At 37.3% G+C, this 17,621-nt stretch overlaps 1 protein-coding gene across 3 annotated transcripts in view; it reads left to right on the top strand.

Annotated features, from left to right (window-relative positions):
* UVRAG (UV radiation resistance associated) overlaps positions 1-17,621 on the top strand; it is a 318,745-nt gene that overhangs the window by 34,783 nt on the left and 266,341 nt on the right. For 2 of the 3 annotated variants that reach the window (XM_036860728.1, XM_036860730.1), the window contains exon 3: positions 5,824-5,858. The exons of the other annotated variant lie outside the window; for it this stretch is intronic. In XM_036860728.1, the coding sequence (XP_036716623.1) occupies positions 5,824-5,858 (35 nt within the window). The remainder of the gene's footprint in view (positions 1-5,823; positions 5,859-17,621) is intronic. 3 annotated transcript variants of the gene reach the window in all.

The following is a 17,621-nucleotide window of genomic DNA, read 5'->3' as shown; positions in this document are numbered from 1 at the left end:
CTCACTTACACCAATGGACAGATCATCCAAAATGAAAATAAATAAGGAAACAGAAGCTTTAAATGACACAATAGACCAGATAGATTTAATTGATATATATAGGACATTCCATCCAAAAACAGCAGATTACACGTTCTTCTCAAGTGCGCACGGAACATTCTCCAGGATAGATCACATCTTGGGTCACAAATCAAGCCTCAGTAAATTTAAGAAAATTGAAATCATATCAAGCATCTTTTCTGACCACAACGCTATGAGATTAGAAATGAATTACAGGGAAAAAAACGTAAAAAGGACCAACACATGGAGGCTAAACAATACGTTACTAAATAACCAAGAGATCACTGAAGAAATCAAAGAGGAAATCAAAAAATACCTAGAGACAAATGACAATGAAAACACGACGACCCAAAACCTATGGGATGCAGCAAAAGCGGTTCTAAGAGGGAAGTTTATAGCTATACAAGCCTACCTAAAGAAACAAGAAAAATCTCAAGTAAACAATCTAACCTTACACCTAAAGAAACTAGAGAAAGAAGAACAAACAAAACCCAAAGTTAGCAGAAGGAAAGAAATCATAAAGATCAGAGCAGAAATAAATGAAATAGAAACAAAGAAAACAATAGCAAACATCAATAAAACTAAAAGTTGGTTCTTTGAGAAGATAAACAAAATTGATAAGCCATTAGCCAGACTCATCAAGAAAAAGAGGGAGAGGACTCAAATCAATAAAATCAGAAATGAAAAAGGAGAAGTTACAACAGACACCGCAGAAATACAAAGCATCCTAAGAGACTACTACAAGCAACTTTATGCCAATAAAATGGACAACCTGGAAGAAATGGACAAATTCTTAGAAAGGTATAACCTTCCCAGACTGAATCAGGAAGAAACAGAAAATATGAACAGACCAATCACAAGTAATGAAATTGAAACTGTGATTAAAAATCTTCCAACAAACAAAAGTCCAGGACCAGATGGCTTCACAGGTGAATTCTATCAAACATTTAGAGAAGAGCTAACACCCATCCTTCTCAAACTCTTCCAAAAAATTGCAGAGGAAGGAACACTCCCAAACTCATTCTATGAGGCCACCATCACCCTGATACCAAAACCAGACAAAGACACTACAAAAAAAGAAAATTACAGACCAATATCACTGATGAATATAGATGCAAAAATCCTCAACAAAATACTAGCAAACAGAATCCAGCAACACATTAAAAGGATCATACACCACGATCAAGTGGGATTTATCCCAGGGATGCAAGGATTCTTCAATATACGCAAATCAATCAATGTGATACACCATATTAACAAATTGAAGAATAAAAACCATATGATCATCTCAATAGATGCAGAAAAAGCTTTTGACAAAATTCAACACCCATTTCTGATAAAAACTCTCCAGAAAGTGGGCATAGAGGGAACCTACCTCAACATAATAAAGGCCATATATGACAAACCCACAGCAAACATCATTCTCAATGGTGAAAAACTGAAAGCATTTCCTCTAAGATCAGGAACGAGACAAGGATGTCCACTCTCACCACTATTATTCAACATAGTTCTGGAAGTCCTAGCCACGGCAATCAGAGAAGAAAAAGAAATAAAAGGAATACAAATTGGAAAAGAAGAAGTAAAACTGTCACTGTTTGCGGATGACATGATACTATACATAGAGAATCCTAAAACTGCCACCAGAAAACTGCTAGAGCTAATTAATGAATATGGTAAAGTTGCAGGATACAAAATTAATGCACAGAAATCTCTTGCATTCCTATACACTAATGATGAAAAATCTGAAAGAGAAATTATGGAAACACTCCCATTTACCATTGCAACAAAAAGAATAAAATACCTAGGAATAAACCTACCTAGGGAGACGAAAGACCTGTATGCAGAAAACTATAAGACACTGATGAAAGAAATTAAAGATGATACCAACAGATGGAGAGATATACCATGTTCTTGGATTGGAAGAATCAACATTGTGAAAATGAGTATACTACCCAAAGCAATCTACAGATTCAATGCAATCCCTATCAAATTACCAATGGCATTTTTTACGGAGCTAGAACAAATCATCTTAAAATTTGTATGGAGACACAAAAGACCCCGAATAGCCAAAGCAGTCTTGAGGGAAAAAAATGGAGCTGGAGGAATCAGACTCCCTGATTTTAGACTATACTACAAAGCTACAGTAATCAAGACAGTATGGTACTGGCACAAAAACAGAAACATAGATCAATGGAACAAGATAGAAAGCCCAGAGATTAACCCACGCACCTATGGTCAACTAATCTATGACAAAGGAGGCAAAGATATACAATGGAGAAAAGACAGTCTCTTCAATAAGTGGTGCTGGGAAAACTGGACAGCTACATGTAAAAGAATGAAATTAGAATACTCCCTAACACCATACACAAAAATAAACTCAAAATGGATTAGAGACCTAAATATAAGACTGGACACTATAAAACTCTTAGAGGAAAACATAGGAAGAACACTCTTTGACATAAATCACAGCAAGATCTTTTTTGATCCACCTCCTAGAGTAATGGAAATAAAAACAAAAATAAACAAATGGGACCTAATGAAACTTCAAAGCTTTTGCACAGCAAAGGAAACCATAAACAAGACGAAAAGACAACCCTCAGAATGGGAGAAAATATTTGCAAATGAATCAACGGACAAAGGATTAATCTCCAAAATATATAAACAGCTCATTCAGCTCAATATCAAAGAAACAAACACCCCAATCCAAAAATGGGCAGAAGACCTAAATAGACATTTCTCCAAAGAAGACATACAGATGGCCACGAAGCACATGAAAAGATGCTCAACATCACTAATTATTAGAGAAATGCAAATCAAAACTACAATGAGGTATCACCTCACTCCTGTTAGAATGGGCATCATCAGAAAATCTACAAACAACAAATGCTGGAGAGGGTGTGGAGAAAAGGGAACCCTCTTGCACTGTTGGTGGGAATGTAAATTGATACAGCCACTATGGAGAACAGTATGGAGGTTCCTTAAAAAACTAAAAATAGAATTACCATATGACCCAGCAATCCCACTACTGGGCATATACCCAGAGAAAACTGTAATTCAAAAAGACACATGCACCCGAATGTTCATTGCAGCACTATTTACAATAGCCAGGTCATGGAAGCAACCTAAATGCCCATCAACAGACGAATGGATAAAGAAGATGTGGTACATATATACAATGGAATATTACTCAGCCATAAAAAGGAACGAAATTGAGTCATTTGTTGAGACATGGATGGATCTAGAGACTGTCATACAGAGTGAAGTAAGTCAGAAAGAGAAAAACAAATATCGTATATTAATGCATGTATGCGGAACCTAGAAAAATGGTACAGATGAGCCAGTTTGCAGGGCAGAAGTTGAGACACAAATGTAGAGAATGGTCATATGGACACCAAGGGGGGAAAACTGCGGTGAGGTGGGGATGGTGGTGTGCTGGATTGGGCAATTGGGATTGACATGTATACACTGATGTGTATGAAACTGATGCCTAATAAGAACCTGCAGTATAAAAAAACAAACAAAACAACTAAAAAAAAAAAAAAAAAAAAAAAAAAAAAAAAAAAAAAAAGAAAAGAGGAATATCTTTATTTTTTTCCACTGATTTTAAAAGTATTACCTACTTGCAGCAAATTCAGACAATACAAAAGTGTATTAAGTGAAAGTACCTTGTAATAACAAACAACACATTTTTAGCACAAAATCTTTTTTTTTCTAATAACATATTTGACACATATAAATTAGAGTATATGTATGCATATTAAAAAAAGAACATATATATACACACACATACATACATATGTACATTTATGTAGTCAATTTATGATTGGCATTGGTTAACCATTTGGGAAAAAATGAAAAGAATAATACTTAGGATTGCCTAGTGTTAAGTGGGATTGTAAAGTGGTACAATATTTTTAGAGAACAATTTGGCAATATATCAAATTCAAACTGTATTTTTCTTTTTATCTTGAAATTTTACTTCTAAAAGTTTATCTTATAGATTCAAGTGTCTTAGGGTATATATCTTTCAAAGATTATTTATAATATTGCTTGAAATATCCAAAAATTAGCAGTAACTTAAATGTTCATCAATAGAAGTTTCCTTTTAAAAACAATTAGAATTCTCCCTTCTCTTAATTAAAATAATTGTTCAAAATAGAAAAATTAGAAAACTGCCAAGCAAAAAATAAAAGTAAGCAGCCTAACCCTATCACCTAAAATAAATGTTGTAAACATAATTGTAAAACTTTGGATCCTGTTGTAAATTCTCTCATAGAACCTGTTTTTTTTCACTTACTATGATTATCTCACCACAAAATAGAATGATTATCCTTATTATTATTAATTTTTTAAGGGAAGATAAGCATAGAGTAATGTAGATGGTATGTTTTGTCAAGAAACATTTTAACCAAGAGAGCTTGCCCATAAGAATTTTATATCCAGGTCCACTTTTCCTTTACTGCTTGATGGTTCCCAAACTTTAGTCCTGTGGACTACTTCGACAAGTTTCACTGTCTTCGAGTTTCATTTTTAACATATTTTTAAAAGTTCATTATTTCTAAACTCAGGTCTAAGCATAATCTATGAAGTTGTTGATTCAAGAAAAAAATTATTGAGCGCCTGCCCTGTGCCAGGAATAGCTTGACATGCTGAGGAGACAGCAGTTATACAGAAACAAATGTTACTGCCCTTATGGAGCTTAAAATTAGGGGTTGGATAGATGAGACATACATTTCAATATGTTAGAAAAAAATAAAGTTTGTTCATGTATCACCTAAAATGGTCTTATGTATCAGTGGTATGTGCATCACCCTTGGAAAACATTGCCCTATAGCAACATAAGGATACAGGGTCCTTGTAGGCTCTGCATTGACAGAGCACCACGGAAGTGACTTCGGCAGGGTCAGCAGAGGGAATGTTGGAGGGTTGTTAAGAATGTCTGTCTGAACCTCTGACACAGTCTCTCTTTTGATTGTATCTTCAGGTTTTGTAACATTTACAACGTAAATGAAGATTTGTAGAATCATGAAATTTTAGTGCTTAGGGGACCTTGATTATTAGTCTGATTGTCAGAATTGTCTAATGAAGAAATGGACTCAAGGAAATGAGAGGCAGAATGTTAATGACAAGTAGAACTAGAACTTAGGTTCCCTGGTTGCTAGATGAGTGTTCTTTCCACAGTACTACAATGGATAATTATTGGAGATGTTTGAGAAAAACAGAGAGTATAGAATTGGCTGTAGACAATGGCAGTTGGTAAGGGAGAATGAAGTCTGAGTTTTTAAGGGCTTACCTTAGAATCTGGGGTAAAAGGAGCCAGTAAGGGAAAAATCACTAAATTAAATCTTAACAGATCTTGACCTTTCTTTACTAATGTTTTTTTCCCTTTAAAACATTTAATTTAAAACAACAAGGTCCTACTGTGTAGCACAGGGAACTATATTCAATATCCTATAATAAACCATAATAGGAAAAGAATATGAAAAAGAATATGTATATATATGTACAACTGAATCACTTTGCTATACACCAGAAACTAACACAACATTGTAAATCAACTATCCTTCAGTTAAAAAAAACTTTTATTTAATCATTATTTCTATTTTAATTTAATTTTTTGCAGATAAATATATGTAGAGAATAGATCCCTTGAAAATGTTTGAAGTGTTTTTACTAGAGCATATGTTAAAAAATTTGTAGGGTTCAGAATTAGTGAGCTTATTTTCTTCCACGTCACTTATTGTTCTTTTTCTTCTTTTCCAGAATTTTATAGGAGTGAAGTGATTAAGAATTCCTTGGTAAGTTGCCTTTTTGACAGGTACACATGACTAAGCCGATAACTCCTATTTTAGAAAATGCTGAGACATAAAATAAGTTGAAGTTCAGTTTTGGTATTATGATAATTCTACAGTTAGATCTTCTGCTCAGTTATTGCTTAAATCTTCATTGATTTGTTCATTGTTGTATCTCTAGTGCTTAGAGCATGCCTGGCACAAAGTAGGTGCTTGATAAATATTTGCTGAGTGAAATGACATTTTTTCTGTTAAAAACTTGTGGTTTTTTTTAAACTCATTCTATAATTTTGTCATTTCTATTACTACTGAGGTTTTTAAAAAATAATTAATTAATTAATTATATTTTTGGCTGTGTTGGGTCTTTGTTGCTGCATACCGGCTTTCTCTAGTTGTGGCAAGCGGGGGCTACTCTTCGTTGCGGTGCGTGGGCTTCTCATCGCGGTAGCTTCTCTTTGTTGCGGAGCATGGGCTCTAGGCGTGTGGGCTTCAGTAGTTGTGGCACACGGGCTCAGTAGTTGTGGCTCGTGGGCTCTAGAGCGCAGGCTCAGTAGTTGTGGCACACGGGCTGAGTTGCTCCGCGGCATGTGGGATCTTCCTGGACCAGGGCTCGGACCCGTGTCCCCTACATTGGCAGGCGGATTCTTAACCACTGCGCCACCAGGGAAGTCCCCTGTCAAGGTTTTTGACTGTTGGACTTACCAAACATCATAATAAATGATACCTTTGTATGTAGTTCTTAAGAATTTTATATCTAGGGCCATTGCATAGGCTCTTTCCACTTGTTTTTTGGCGATAGCATTGCTCAGTTAGAAAGTTGGAAATGTCCTACTTTTGATAATGGGTACACTAGATATTTGCATAAATGGCTCAATTTATTTGGCCATGTTGATAAAAAGAAGAGCTTTTTGGTACTGATAATAATCGTTTTAACAGTCCAGGACCATCCTGGATTTGGCCCCTGTCCACCTTTTCAACCTCATCTGCTAGCAGTTTTCCTCACTCATTGTGTTCCAGGCTTACCTCATTTTTCCAGTGCTTCAAACATGCCAAACTTGTCTTGTCCCTTATGCCACAGCACCTGTTTCCCCACTTCTTCACTTGGCTGAATAATCCTTTGAAGTCTGAGCTATGTTACTTCAGCCAGGCCTTCTATGACTGTTCTGTCTAAAGTAGTTCCCTTTCCACTCTTTTTCACATCACCCTGTTTTGTTTTTTTTAGAGCATTTGTCACTGTTGGAAACTCTTGTCCATTTATCTGTTTATTATCTGTCTCCCACCTACAAGAACACAAGTTTCATGAGAGCAGGAACCTTGCCAGTCTTGTTCTCCTCTGAAACCCTAGAGTCTAGAATATTGTAGATGCTCAGTGAATATTTGTTAGATGAATAAATGGATATCAGCGATGTGTTATATTTACAGAATCCTTTTACATATGTTGTCTTATTTTGATCCTTAGAACAACTTGTAAGGTAGAGGGGGTAGATCTTAAGAAACTGACATCCAGAGAGACTCAGTGATTTTTGCAGAGTCACACAACTGAGGGACCAGAACCCCAGGTCCAGAGCTTCCATCTTCAAGTCTCTACTACTCTTTCTTCTTCATCAAGCTGTCTTCACTGCCCAGCTTGCGGGATCTTAGTTCTCCCACCAGGGATTGAACCCGCACCCTTGGCAGTGAAAGTGTAGAGTCCTAACTACCAGACCACCAGGGAATTCCCTATATAGGATTTTTTGTTTTAATTTAAATCAAGAGATACATTTTAAATGGCAGACTGAGCACATGTAGTGCCAACAGTGTGCCTAGCTCGAAAGAACTAAGAACAACTATTTTTAAGGTTGTGCATTTAAAGACAGTGACACCCGATGACTGCCACCTGGTGGTCAAAGAGTGTAGGACCTTATTCATTTTAACATTTCTAAAGTCAGAATTTATCTTACAGTGGAAGAAAAATGCTTGTTAGAATTGATGCTAAATTGGAATACGTTAGATGGTAATAAATATAATGGAGTAAAATAAAGCAGTATAATGGAGTATCTGGCAGGGGTGGTTGCTGAATTTCTATGGCAGTCACATAGAAGATCTCATCTGAGCAGACACCTGAAAAAAGTGAGGGAACATACTGTGTATCTAAGTGGGGAAGACTGTTTCAGGCCAAGAATCAGGAAAGTATGAAGGTAGGAGTGTACTTGAGGTTTTTAAGGAATGGCTAAGAAGTTAGTATTGCCTGAGTGGAGTGAGTGGTTTGAGATTTTGCTAAGCAAGCAAGACAAAGACAGGGGTAAGGGAATTGAGGATCAGGGCAGCAGAGGAAATGACCTGGAGAGACAGCAGATGATAGTCAAGGGGTGGGTGGCATGAGGATGAGATTTTGGGAGGTAACACAAAATTGGAAGCATCTAGTGGACAAGGACCCCCAACTTACTCATTTTTCTATTTTCCAATGTCCCTAGCACAGTGAAGACCAGTAAGTATCTACTGCAGTAACTGGAATAATCCACCGTTGATAGGCTGGATGGTGGAGATGTGACTCCAAATTATGTCAGAGTCCTGGTTTCTTCTCGGATATATTTAGCATAGAACGATTAATGGTGAATGTATAATTCGACTTTTTTATCTCTGGCTTCAGCTAACCATACCCTCCAAACCATTTGTTAACTTTTGGGAACTTTTTTTTTTGGTTCCGGGGGAAGTTAGATCCTTAGTATTATCAAAGGGCCATTGGGTAATTAAAACTGAAATAATTGAAGCAATAAGAATGGAAGTAACTAAATTCTCTCAATTGGATTTTGTACATACAAAAAAGTAGAGGTGAATGGTGTAATGAACCCACATGCATCATCTTTAACAATTATAGTTAGTTTTTTTTTTTTTTTTTACAAAAAAGGAGTTTTTACTTTTATTAGAAAATTAAAAATCTCGTGGTGGGAGGAAGAAGAGTGATAGCTAGTTCGTATGTGTTTTGAAATTGTATGTGTGTTTCTTTAATAAACAATTAACTACTCACTTGTGATTCAGGTAGTTCATTGGATGCATTGTATACGTTGTTTCTCATCCTGATAGCAGTGCTACAAGGTAGGAGATAGTCCTGTTTTATAGTTAAGGAAACCAGGGTTCAGAGAGGTTGAGGAATTTACTCTAGGTCGCAAAGCTGGTGGTGACTGGTAGAACCGATATTCGAGAGCTCGAGAGCTCTGCTCTTTCACAGCACTGTGCTGCCTCCATTACATTAGTGATGGGCCTTATAATTGAATAAACAAAGTTCTAGAGCAGTGGTCCCCAACCTTTTTGGCACCAGAGACCAGTTTCTTGGAAGATAGTTTTTCCACGGACCGGGACCGGGGGGTTGGGGTGGAGGGATGGTTTGGGGATGATTCAATTGCATTACATTTATTGTGCACTTTATTTCTATTATTATTACATTGTAATATATAATGAAATAATTATACAAGTCACCGTAATGCAGAATCAGTGGGAGCCCTAAGCTTGTCTTCCTGCAACTAGATGGTCCCATCCGGGGGTGATGGGAGACAGTGACACCCGAATGTTGCTTATGTGTGTTGCTTATGTCCAGTCTACTCTGTAAGATGCAGCTTAATTGTCATTTGCCACTCACTGATAGGGTTTTGATATGAGTCTGCAAGCAATTGATTTATTATGGTCTCTGTGCAGTCAAACCTCTCTGCTAATGATAATCTGTATTTGCAGCTGCTCCCCAGCGCTAGCGTCACCACCTCAGCTCCACCTCAGCTCATCAGGCATTAGATTCTCATAAGGAGCGCACAGCCTAGATCCCTTGCATGCGCAGTTCACAGTAGGGTTTGTGTTCCTATGAGAATCTAATGCTGCTGCTGATCTGACAGGAGGTGGGGCTCAGGCAGTAAGGTGAGCAATGGGGAGCGGCTATAAATATAGATGAAGCTTCACTTGCTTGCCCGCTGCTCATCTCCTGCTGTGTGGCCTGGTTCCTAACAGGCCACGGACTGGTACCCGTCTATGGCCTGGGGGTTGGAGAGCATGCATTTTTAGGGAAAGCATGTGACAATTATCAGAACCAAAACTTCTGTTGGAATTGTGACTGCCTGAGATATTTTTAAATCTTTGGGAAAAAAGTGAACAATATAAATACTTTTTATGAGTTACTGGCCTGAGGGATTCTCGAACAAGTATATGTTCTAGTCGAATTGTGACTGAATGAATTAGCATTTCATCTGTGTGTGTGTGTGTGTGTGTGTGTGTGTGTGTGTGTGAGAGAGAGAGAGAGAGAGAGAGAGACAGAGGGAGAGGGAGTTGGCTCCTCTTGCTTATGCCATCTTATCTTACCTTGTGTTAAACTTCATCATTTTCTAACCTCTATCTGGTCAATTACATAATTTGGAGAGAGTCTAAGATAATTGACACAAGCAATTATAGGACCAGGGAAGAACAGGATTCTATGGAAACATGTAGGAGTATCATTTATCTCAGTTTGAGGAGGGTGATTAGGAAAGGTTTCTAACAATAAGTAATTTCTAAGTTAAGACATGAAGGATGAATAAAGGTGAATGAGAGAGGGGGAAGAGAGTTTATTGGGCTGAGGAATAACTACTACTTATAAATTTAGTATGCAATTCCTGAGAGTTGTCTTGTATGTTTTGGGAAAATTGGAACAGCTTTTTTGAATTCTTAGTCATGTTTCTTGTGACCATACGTTTGCTATTGAGGGATAAAAATAGTGATAACTTGTTTGTGTTTTGAAAATTTTCTATATATGTGTGTTTCTTTAATAAATAAGAGGTATCAACTGAGCAGTGTTTTAGAGAAATTGCCCAGGTAATAAATAATAATTTTAGATTCTCCTGGAGGTAAACTTTTCAAAGCTATAAATATCCTAATATTCTGCCACTGTACTTTCAGTGAATAAGATATAGGTCCCTAAATGATGTTAGTATACTTGAATAATTTGTTCCATCTAGAAAATGGGCTGATATGTATAGGTTAAATATAAATAAAAATCATCTGGATTAAAAAAATTTTTTTTATTATTATTTTTTTTAATTTTTATTTATTTAATTTTTGGCTGTGTTGGGTGTTCGTTTCTGTGTGCAGGCTTTTTCTAGTTGCGGTGCGCAGGCTTCTCATTGTGGTGGCTTCTCTTGATGTGGAGCACGGGCTCTAGGCACGCAGGCTTCAGTAGTTGTGGCACGTGGGCTCAGTAGTTGTGGCTTGCGGGCTCTAGAGCACAGGCTCAGTAGTTGTGGCGCATGGGCTTAGTTACTCCACGGCATGTGGGATCTTCCTGGACCAGGACTCGAACCCGTGTCCCCTGCATTGGCAGGCAGATTCTTAACCACTGCACCACCAGGGAGGTCCCATGGATTTTTATAATAACATTATCGGGCAGTAGAGTCTTTGAATGTGTGGCAGACTGTATCTGTATCTGAAAGGACCAGCTCAGGAATGATTGCTCATTGTCTGGCAGCTATTTTATAAAAGCATAAAGGAAGGTCATTGTAATGAGAGGATTGACAATAGCTCTACTGTATTAACGTTGTATTGGTTTAGAACAGAAACCCAGGCCATCTATTCAACCACAAGAAACAGCTTCAAAAGACTACTTCCCTTCCAAAGGCTTTTAATTAATTTTAGAGTGAAGTATTTAAGAATAACTAGTATAATAACTGCCCCCCAAATCATCCCACCCGTTATGCAATATGGCCCTTCAGATATATTCACCAGGTCTTTCTTTTTTTCACTTTGGAAAGGGGTGGTTAGTTCATGCTTTTTCTGCTGAGAATTTGAAATTATACTCATTCATATTTCAGAGCACATATATTGATACTTTTGTTGAGAGGTGATCTTACACATAGGGGAGTAAGTGGCTGTTTTTTCAGGTGGTTGTAATCTTCCAACTCCTGCTCTTTAGGCTTTAGGGCCTGAAATGACATAGTGAGGAGATATCTTTGTTTTATCTCTGTAGGTGTCTCTTTGTAAGATGCTGTATTTTTTCCATTATTGGGTCTTTAAAAATTTTTGTTTTATTACTTTGTATTGAGATATAGCACATATTACAGTAAAGGGCACAAATAATAGCCTGATGACTTTTCAGAGGGAACGGATCATTTAACCAGATCAAGAAGCAGAACATTATCTTGTGTTCTCCCTCTAGTTACTACCTCCTCCCAAAGAGCACCACTATCTTGACCATAGATTAGTTCTGCTTGTTATTGAACTTTTGTATGGCATATGCTTTTTTGCTTAGCATATTTGTGAGATTCATACACATTATTCATTAATTCTATGTGTACATGTCCTTTGGTGAATATGTGTATGTATTTCTGTTAGGTATATTCTTAGGAGTGGAATTAAGTGCCGGATCATAGGTTATTTTCAGCTTTAGTAGATACTGCTAAATAGTTTTCCAAAGTGTTTGTGCCAGTTACATCCCTACCAGCAATGTGAGGTTTTTAGTTGCTCCACATTCTTGTCCAAACTTGGTATTACCTGTTTTGAAAATTTTAGCCATTCTGGTGGGATAGTGGTATTGTATGATGATTTTAATTTACATTTCCTCATATACTATTCTAATTGATCACCTTTTCTAGTGTTTATTGGCCATTTAGATATTCTTTTTTTAAAAAAATTTTTGGCCACGCTGTGCAGCATGTGAGGTCTTAGTTCCTGGACGGGGGATTGAACCTGTGCCCCCTGCAGTGGAAGCACAGAGTCTTAACCACTGGACCGCCAGGGAAGTCCCTACATATTCTTTTTTTTTAATTTATATTTTTATTTTTATGAAGTGTCTGTTCTGGAGAAACATGCCAATTAATGCCAATTAAGAACAAACAAATTCTGTGCAAGGAGTTGACTTTTTTTAAAATAAGTTTATGGGATGTATTCAGTCTAATTTGATAATTTACATAGTCCTTTTTTCATGCTTCCTGTTTTTGGTTATTTAAGGATTTGTGCAGTTGGTTTGTTGAATTCTCCTCTACCCTGTTGTTTCACTCATGCTCTGTGAGTATATAGCATTTTTGTGATCCCAGTTCAATGTGGAGAGGGACTTCTTGTAGACATGAGTACAGCCTGGGTCTGGGCTTTGAATTATGTTCTTGTCTCCCTTTAAGACTGCCAAAACCAAAACGTCAAGTTTATATAGGTCGGCAAATGCCTTTAAGAGAAAAGCCCTCTAGATTTACACTTTGGGTTCTAGCTTTCCTTTTTGGCTTGGAAAATCTTTGGTGATGATGGTGGTTATTATTATTTTTAAAATATTTTAGCCAGCATTTTTGTTTTCAGTGGGATGATTGTCTAGCCTGCCATTATCAGAAATGGGTGGTTCCCTTCCATTCATTCCTTGGGCCATGTGTGAAATCTAGTCTTGCTGTTTCATAGTTACCCATCATGTTTTACCCAAAATATTATTATCTTTCCTTATTGTCTGTATTTTTCAATAAATTTTTCTAAGAATAACTTTGGCTTCTTAAAATAATTAAGACTACCTTCAAAGAAAGATGTGCTATTATCAAATATTTCAGTGTGTATTTCCTACAAACAAGGACAGTCTCTTACATAATCACATTAAAATGATTAAAATCAGGAAAGTGTAACATTGACACAATACAGTTATTAACTACAGTCCTTCATCCTCCACCCCCAGCTTTATTGAGGTATAGTTGACAAAAATTGTATATATTAAGGTGTACAATGTGATGTTGTGGTATATGTATATATTGTAAAACGATTAACCAAAATTAAGCTAACTAACATACCTATCACCTCATGTAGTTACTGTTTTGTTTTTGTTTTTTTTTGGTAATGAGAACACATTACTCTCTTAGGAAATTTCAAGTATACAATACGGTATTATTAACTATAGTCACCATGTTGTCATTAGATTTCCAGAATGATTTCATTTTGCAGAACTGCAACTTTGTATGTTTTGGCCAACATCTCCCTGTTTCTCCCAACTTCAACCCCTGGCAACCACCATTACACACCCTGTTTCTATGAGTTTGACTTTTTTAAAAGATTCCACATGTAAGTGATATTATGCAGTATTTGGCTTTTTTTCCGACTTATTTCACTTATCATACTAAGCTTCAGGTTCATTCATGCTGTTGCAAATGTCAGGATTTCCTTTTTTAAGGCTGGATAATATTCCATACATATATATGCTACATTTTCTTTATTCAGTCATCTGTTGATGGACACTTAGGTTGTATCTATATCTTGACTATTATGAATAATGCTGCAGTGAACATGGGAGTGCCTCTATCTCTAAGACACTGTTTCATTTCCTTTGGATATCTACCCAGAAGAGGGATTACTAGATCATATGGTAGTTCTATTTTAAATTGTTTGAGTTACCTCCATACTGTTTTCCAACTGCTTGTACCAATTTACATTTCCACCAATGAATTCCTAGTCCTTATTCAGATATTGTCAACTCTCCAGGACTCAATTCAGAATCACTCTGTCTTTAGTTGTCATGTTGCTTTATTCTTCAGTCTGGATGGTTCTTTAGCCTTTTTTGGGGTGTTTTTGACTTCAGCATTTAAAACCATACAGACCAGTTATTTCATAGACTGTCTTTCAGTTTGAGTGATGTTTCCTCATGATTAGATTCAGGTTATGCATTTTCGGCAGGAAAACTATAGCTGTAATACTGTATTCTTTTCAGTGCTTTGGTTTAGAAGGCACCTGTTGTTGGTTTGTCCCAATATTGATGTCAACTTTTGTCAGTTGATTAAGGTAGTGCCTGTCACGTTTCTCCACTGTGGAGTTATAATTTTTCCATTTATAATTAATAAGTGATTTGTTAGGGAGAAACTTTGAGACTTTATATATCCTGCTTCTTATCAACTGTTTGTTTACCAGTTTTAGCATCCATTGGCAATTTTCTCATTCCCATCTTTCAGACTTTTATATTTATTAATTGGCATTCTGTCTTTATTTCCCATTTAATTAATTATTAATCTATATCATTATGGATTCAAAGATTCTTATTTTATTCAATGGGTTATAATCCATTACTATCATTATTTATTTTGTTGCTTAAATTATCCCACATTGGGTTAGTGAAAGCCCTGTGAATTGATTCCTCTTTCCTTTGGATATGTCCACATCATTCTCTGAGTACTTACTTACATTCTGGCACGAGATGTTCCAGATTCATTTTGTACTCTTCCTGCCACAGCCCTGGAATCAGTCTTCTCCCCAAGGAACCCTGGGTTCCTTTTAGTGAGAATGCTAAATGGACAGCAAGATCTGAGCATGCTCATTGTTACTAGTGTGCTCATTACTTCTAGACTTTTTAAGGGACTGAGCTGGGAAATACACACACACACACACACACACACACACACACACCCTATATCTATTGCTCTATCTGTGTATCGGTCTATCTTTTAAAAACCATGCATTCATACCAACATCTCCATTTTCAATCCAACTGAACTCTCAGTTCATTTGTAACTCCATTCTCCGACAGTGAAACACCTGGCTTCCACTGTCCTCAACATCTTTACTCATACTTAGAATACACAGAAAGTGGCTTTAGAATTGCTAATCCTTACCACTGTAAGAAGCAGACCTATACATTAGAGTTCAGTGTTTATTTACAGTTTTTTTCCCCTGAAGTAAAAGTCATATACAATGAAATGCACAGATTTTAACTATATAATTTGCTGAGCTTTGATAAGTGCATACATACCTGTCAAGGTATGTACATTTCCTATCATTCCAGAAAGTTCCCTTGTGCCCAAGCCCTCCCCCCACAAGAGGAAATCATTTTTCACCACAGATTTGTTTTGCCTCTTTTAGAACCTCATATAAATGGAATCATCATACAGTATGTATTTTTTTTTTCATACTCTGTTTTACATTCTTGCCTTGCCTTTTCAGCTGTACTTCCTTGCATTGATTTTTTTATTTTTATTTTTATTTTTATGGCTGTGTTGGGTCTTCGTTTCTGTGTGAGGGCTTTCTCTAGTTGTGGCAAGTGGGGGCCACTCTTCATCACGGTGCGCGGGCCCCCCATTATCGCGGCCTCTCTTGTTGCGGAGCACAGGCTCCAGACGCACAGGCTCAGTAATTGTGGCTCACGGGCCTAGTTGTTCCACGGCATGTGGGATCCTCCCAGACCAGGGCTCGAACCCGTGTCCCCTGCATTGGCAGGCAGACTCTCAACCACTGCGCCACCAGGGAAGCCCCTGCATTGATTTTTTAATCATTGCTTTAGGGATTACTGTATGTTCTCTTAACTACTTCATGTAAAACAGGGGAACCTGGCAACAATATGGTTCCAGTTGTCCACCTTGTCTCATTTGTGCTATTACTTTCATATTTGTGAACCTATACATATGTTATAAAACCCTCTATACAGTTATAGCTTTTGCTTTAAACAACCATATATGATATAAATAAAATAAGAAAAATACATGGTCTTTTATATTTACTCCATGTTTACCATTGCCAGTGCTTTCTAGTCCTTCTTAAAGATCCAGGTTTCTATCTGGTGTCATTTCTCTTCAGCCTGAAGAACTTCCTTTAACATTTCTTGTAGTACAGGTCTGCCTGGTTATTCCTAGACCTTAATGTTTATCTTCATTTTTAAATGAAACTCTACCCCTATCTAGCAGGGTTGCTGAAACAATTATGGTGGGATAGAGACTGGGGGTCATGTAAGAATGGAGTTCTGTTGATCTTAGGTTGAAATTCTTAGATGGCGTGGAATCAGAATAAAGCTGATTGCACAATGTGTTTATTGTGTTATTATCATGCTATTTATTGATAATCTTTTGGTGTCCTCAAACATCCATTTTGGTTAATTGGACATTCATTCACTCATTCAGCAAATGTATATTTTTTAATTAATTAATTAATTAATGGCCGTGTTGGGTCTTTGTTGCTGCACGCAGGCTTTCTCTAGTTGTGGCGAGCAGGGGCTACTCTTTGTTGTGGTACGCGGGCTTCTCATTGCGGTGGCTTCTCTTGTTGCGGAGCACGGGCTCTACGCGTGCGGGCTTCAGTAGTTGTGGCACGTGAGCTCAGTATTTGTGGCTCGCGGGCTCTAGAGCGCAGGCTCAGTAGTTGTGGCACACAGGCTTAGTTGCTCTGCGGCATGTGGGATCTTCCCGGACCAGGGCTTGAGCCCGTGTCCCCTGCATTAGCAGGCAGATTTTTTTTTTTTTTAACATCTTTATTGGAGTATAATTGCTTTACAATGGTGTGTTAGTATCTGCTTTATAACAAAGTGAATCAGTTATACATATACATATGTTCCCATATCTCTTCCCTCTTGCATCTCCCTCCCTCCCACCCTCCCTCTCCCACCCCTCTAGGTGGTCACAAAGCACCGAGCTGATCTCCCTGTGCTATGTGGCTGCTTCCCACTAGCTATCTGTTTTACGTTTGGTAGTGTATATATGTCCATGCCACTCTCTCACTGTGTCACAGCTTACCCTTCATCAGATGAATGGATAAAGAAGATGTGGCACATATATACAATGGAATATTACTCAGCCATAAAGAGAAATGAAATTGAGTTATTTGCAGTGAGGTGGATGGAGTTAGAGTCTGTCATACAGAGTGAAGTAAGTCAGAAAGAGAAAAACAAATAGAGTATGCTAACACATATATACAGAATCTAAGGGAAAAAAAAAAAAAAGGTCATGAAGAACCTAGTGGTAAAACAGGAATAAAGACACAGACCTACTAGAGAATGGACTTGAGGATATGGGGAGGGGGAAGGGTAAGCTGTAGCAGGCGGATTCTTAACCACTGCGC

This window comes from Balaenoptera musculus, chromosome 8 (assembly GCF_009873245.2).
Source record: "Balaenoptera musculus isolate JJ_BM4_2016_0621 chromosome 8, mBalMus1.pri.v3, whole genome shotgun sequence".
In the NCBI taxonomy this organism is placed as follows: domain Eukaryota; kingdom Metazoa; phylum Chordata; class Mammalia; order Artiodactyla; family Balaenopteridae; genus Balaenoptera; species Balaenoptera musculus.
Note: the sequence above shows the minus strand (reverse complement) of the source record. Positions and strands in the feature narration are given on the sequence as shown.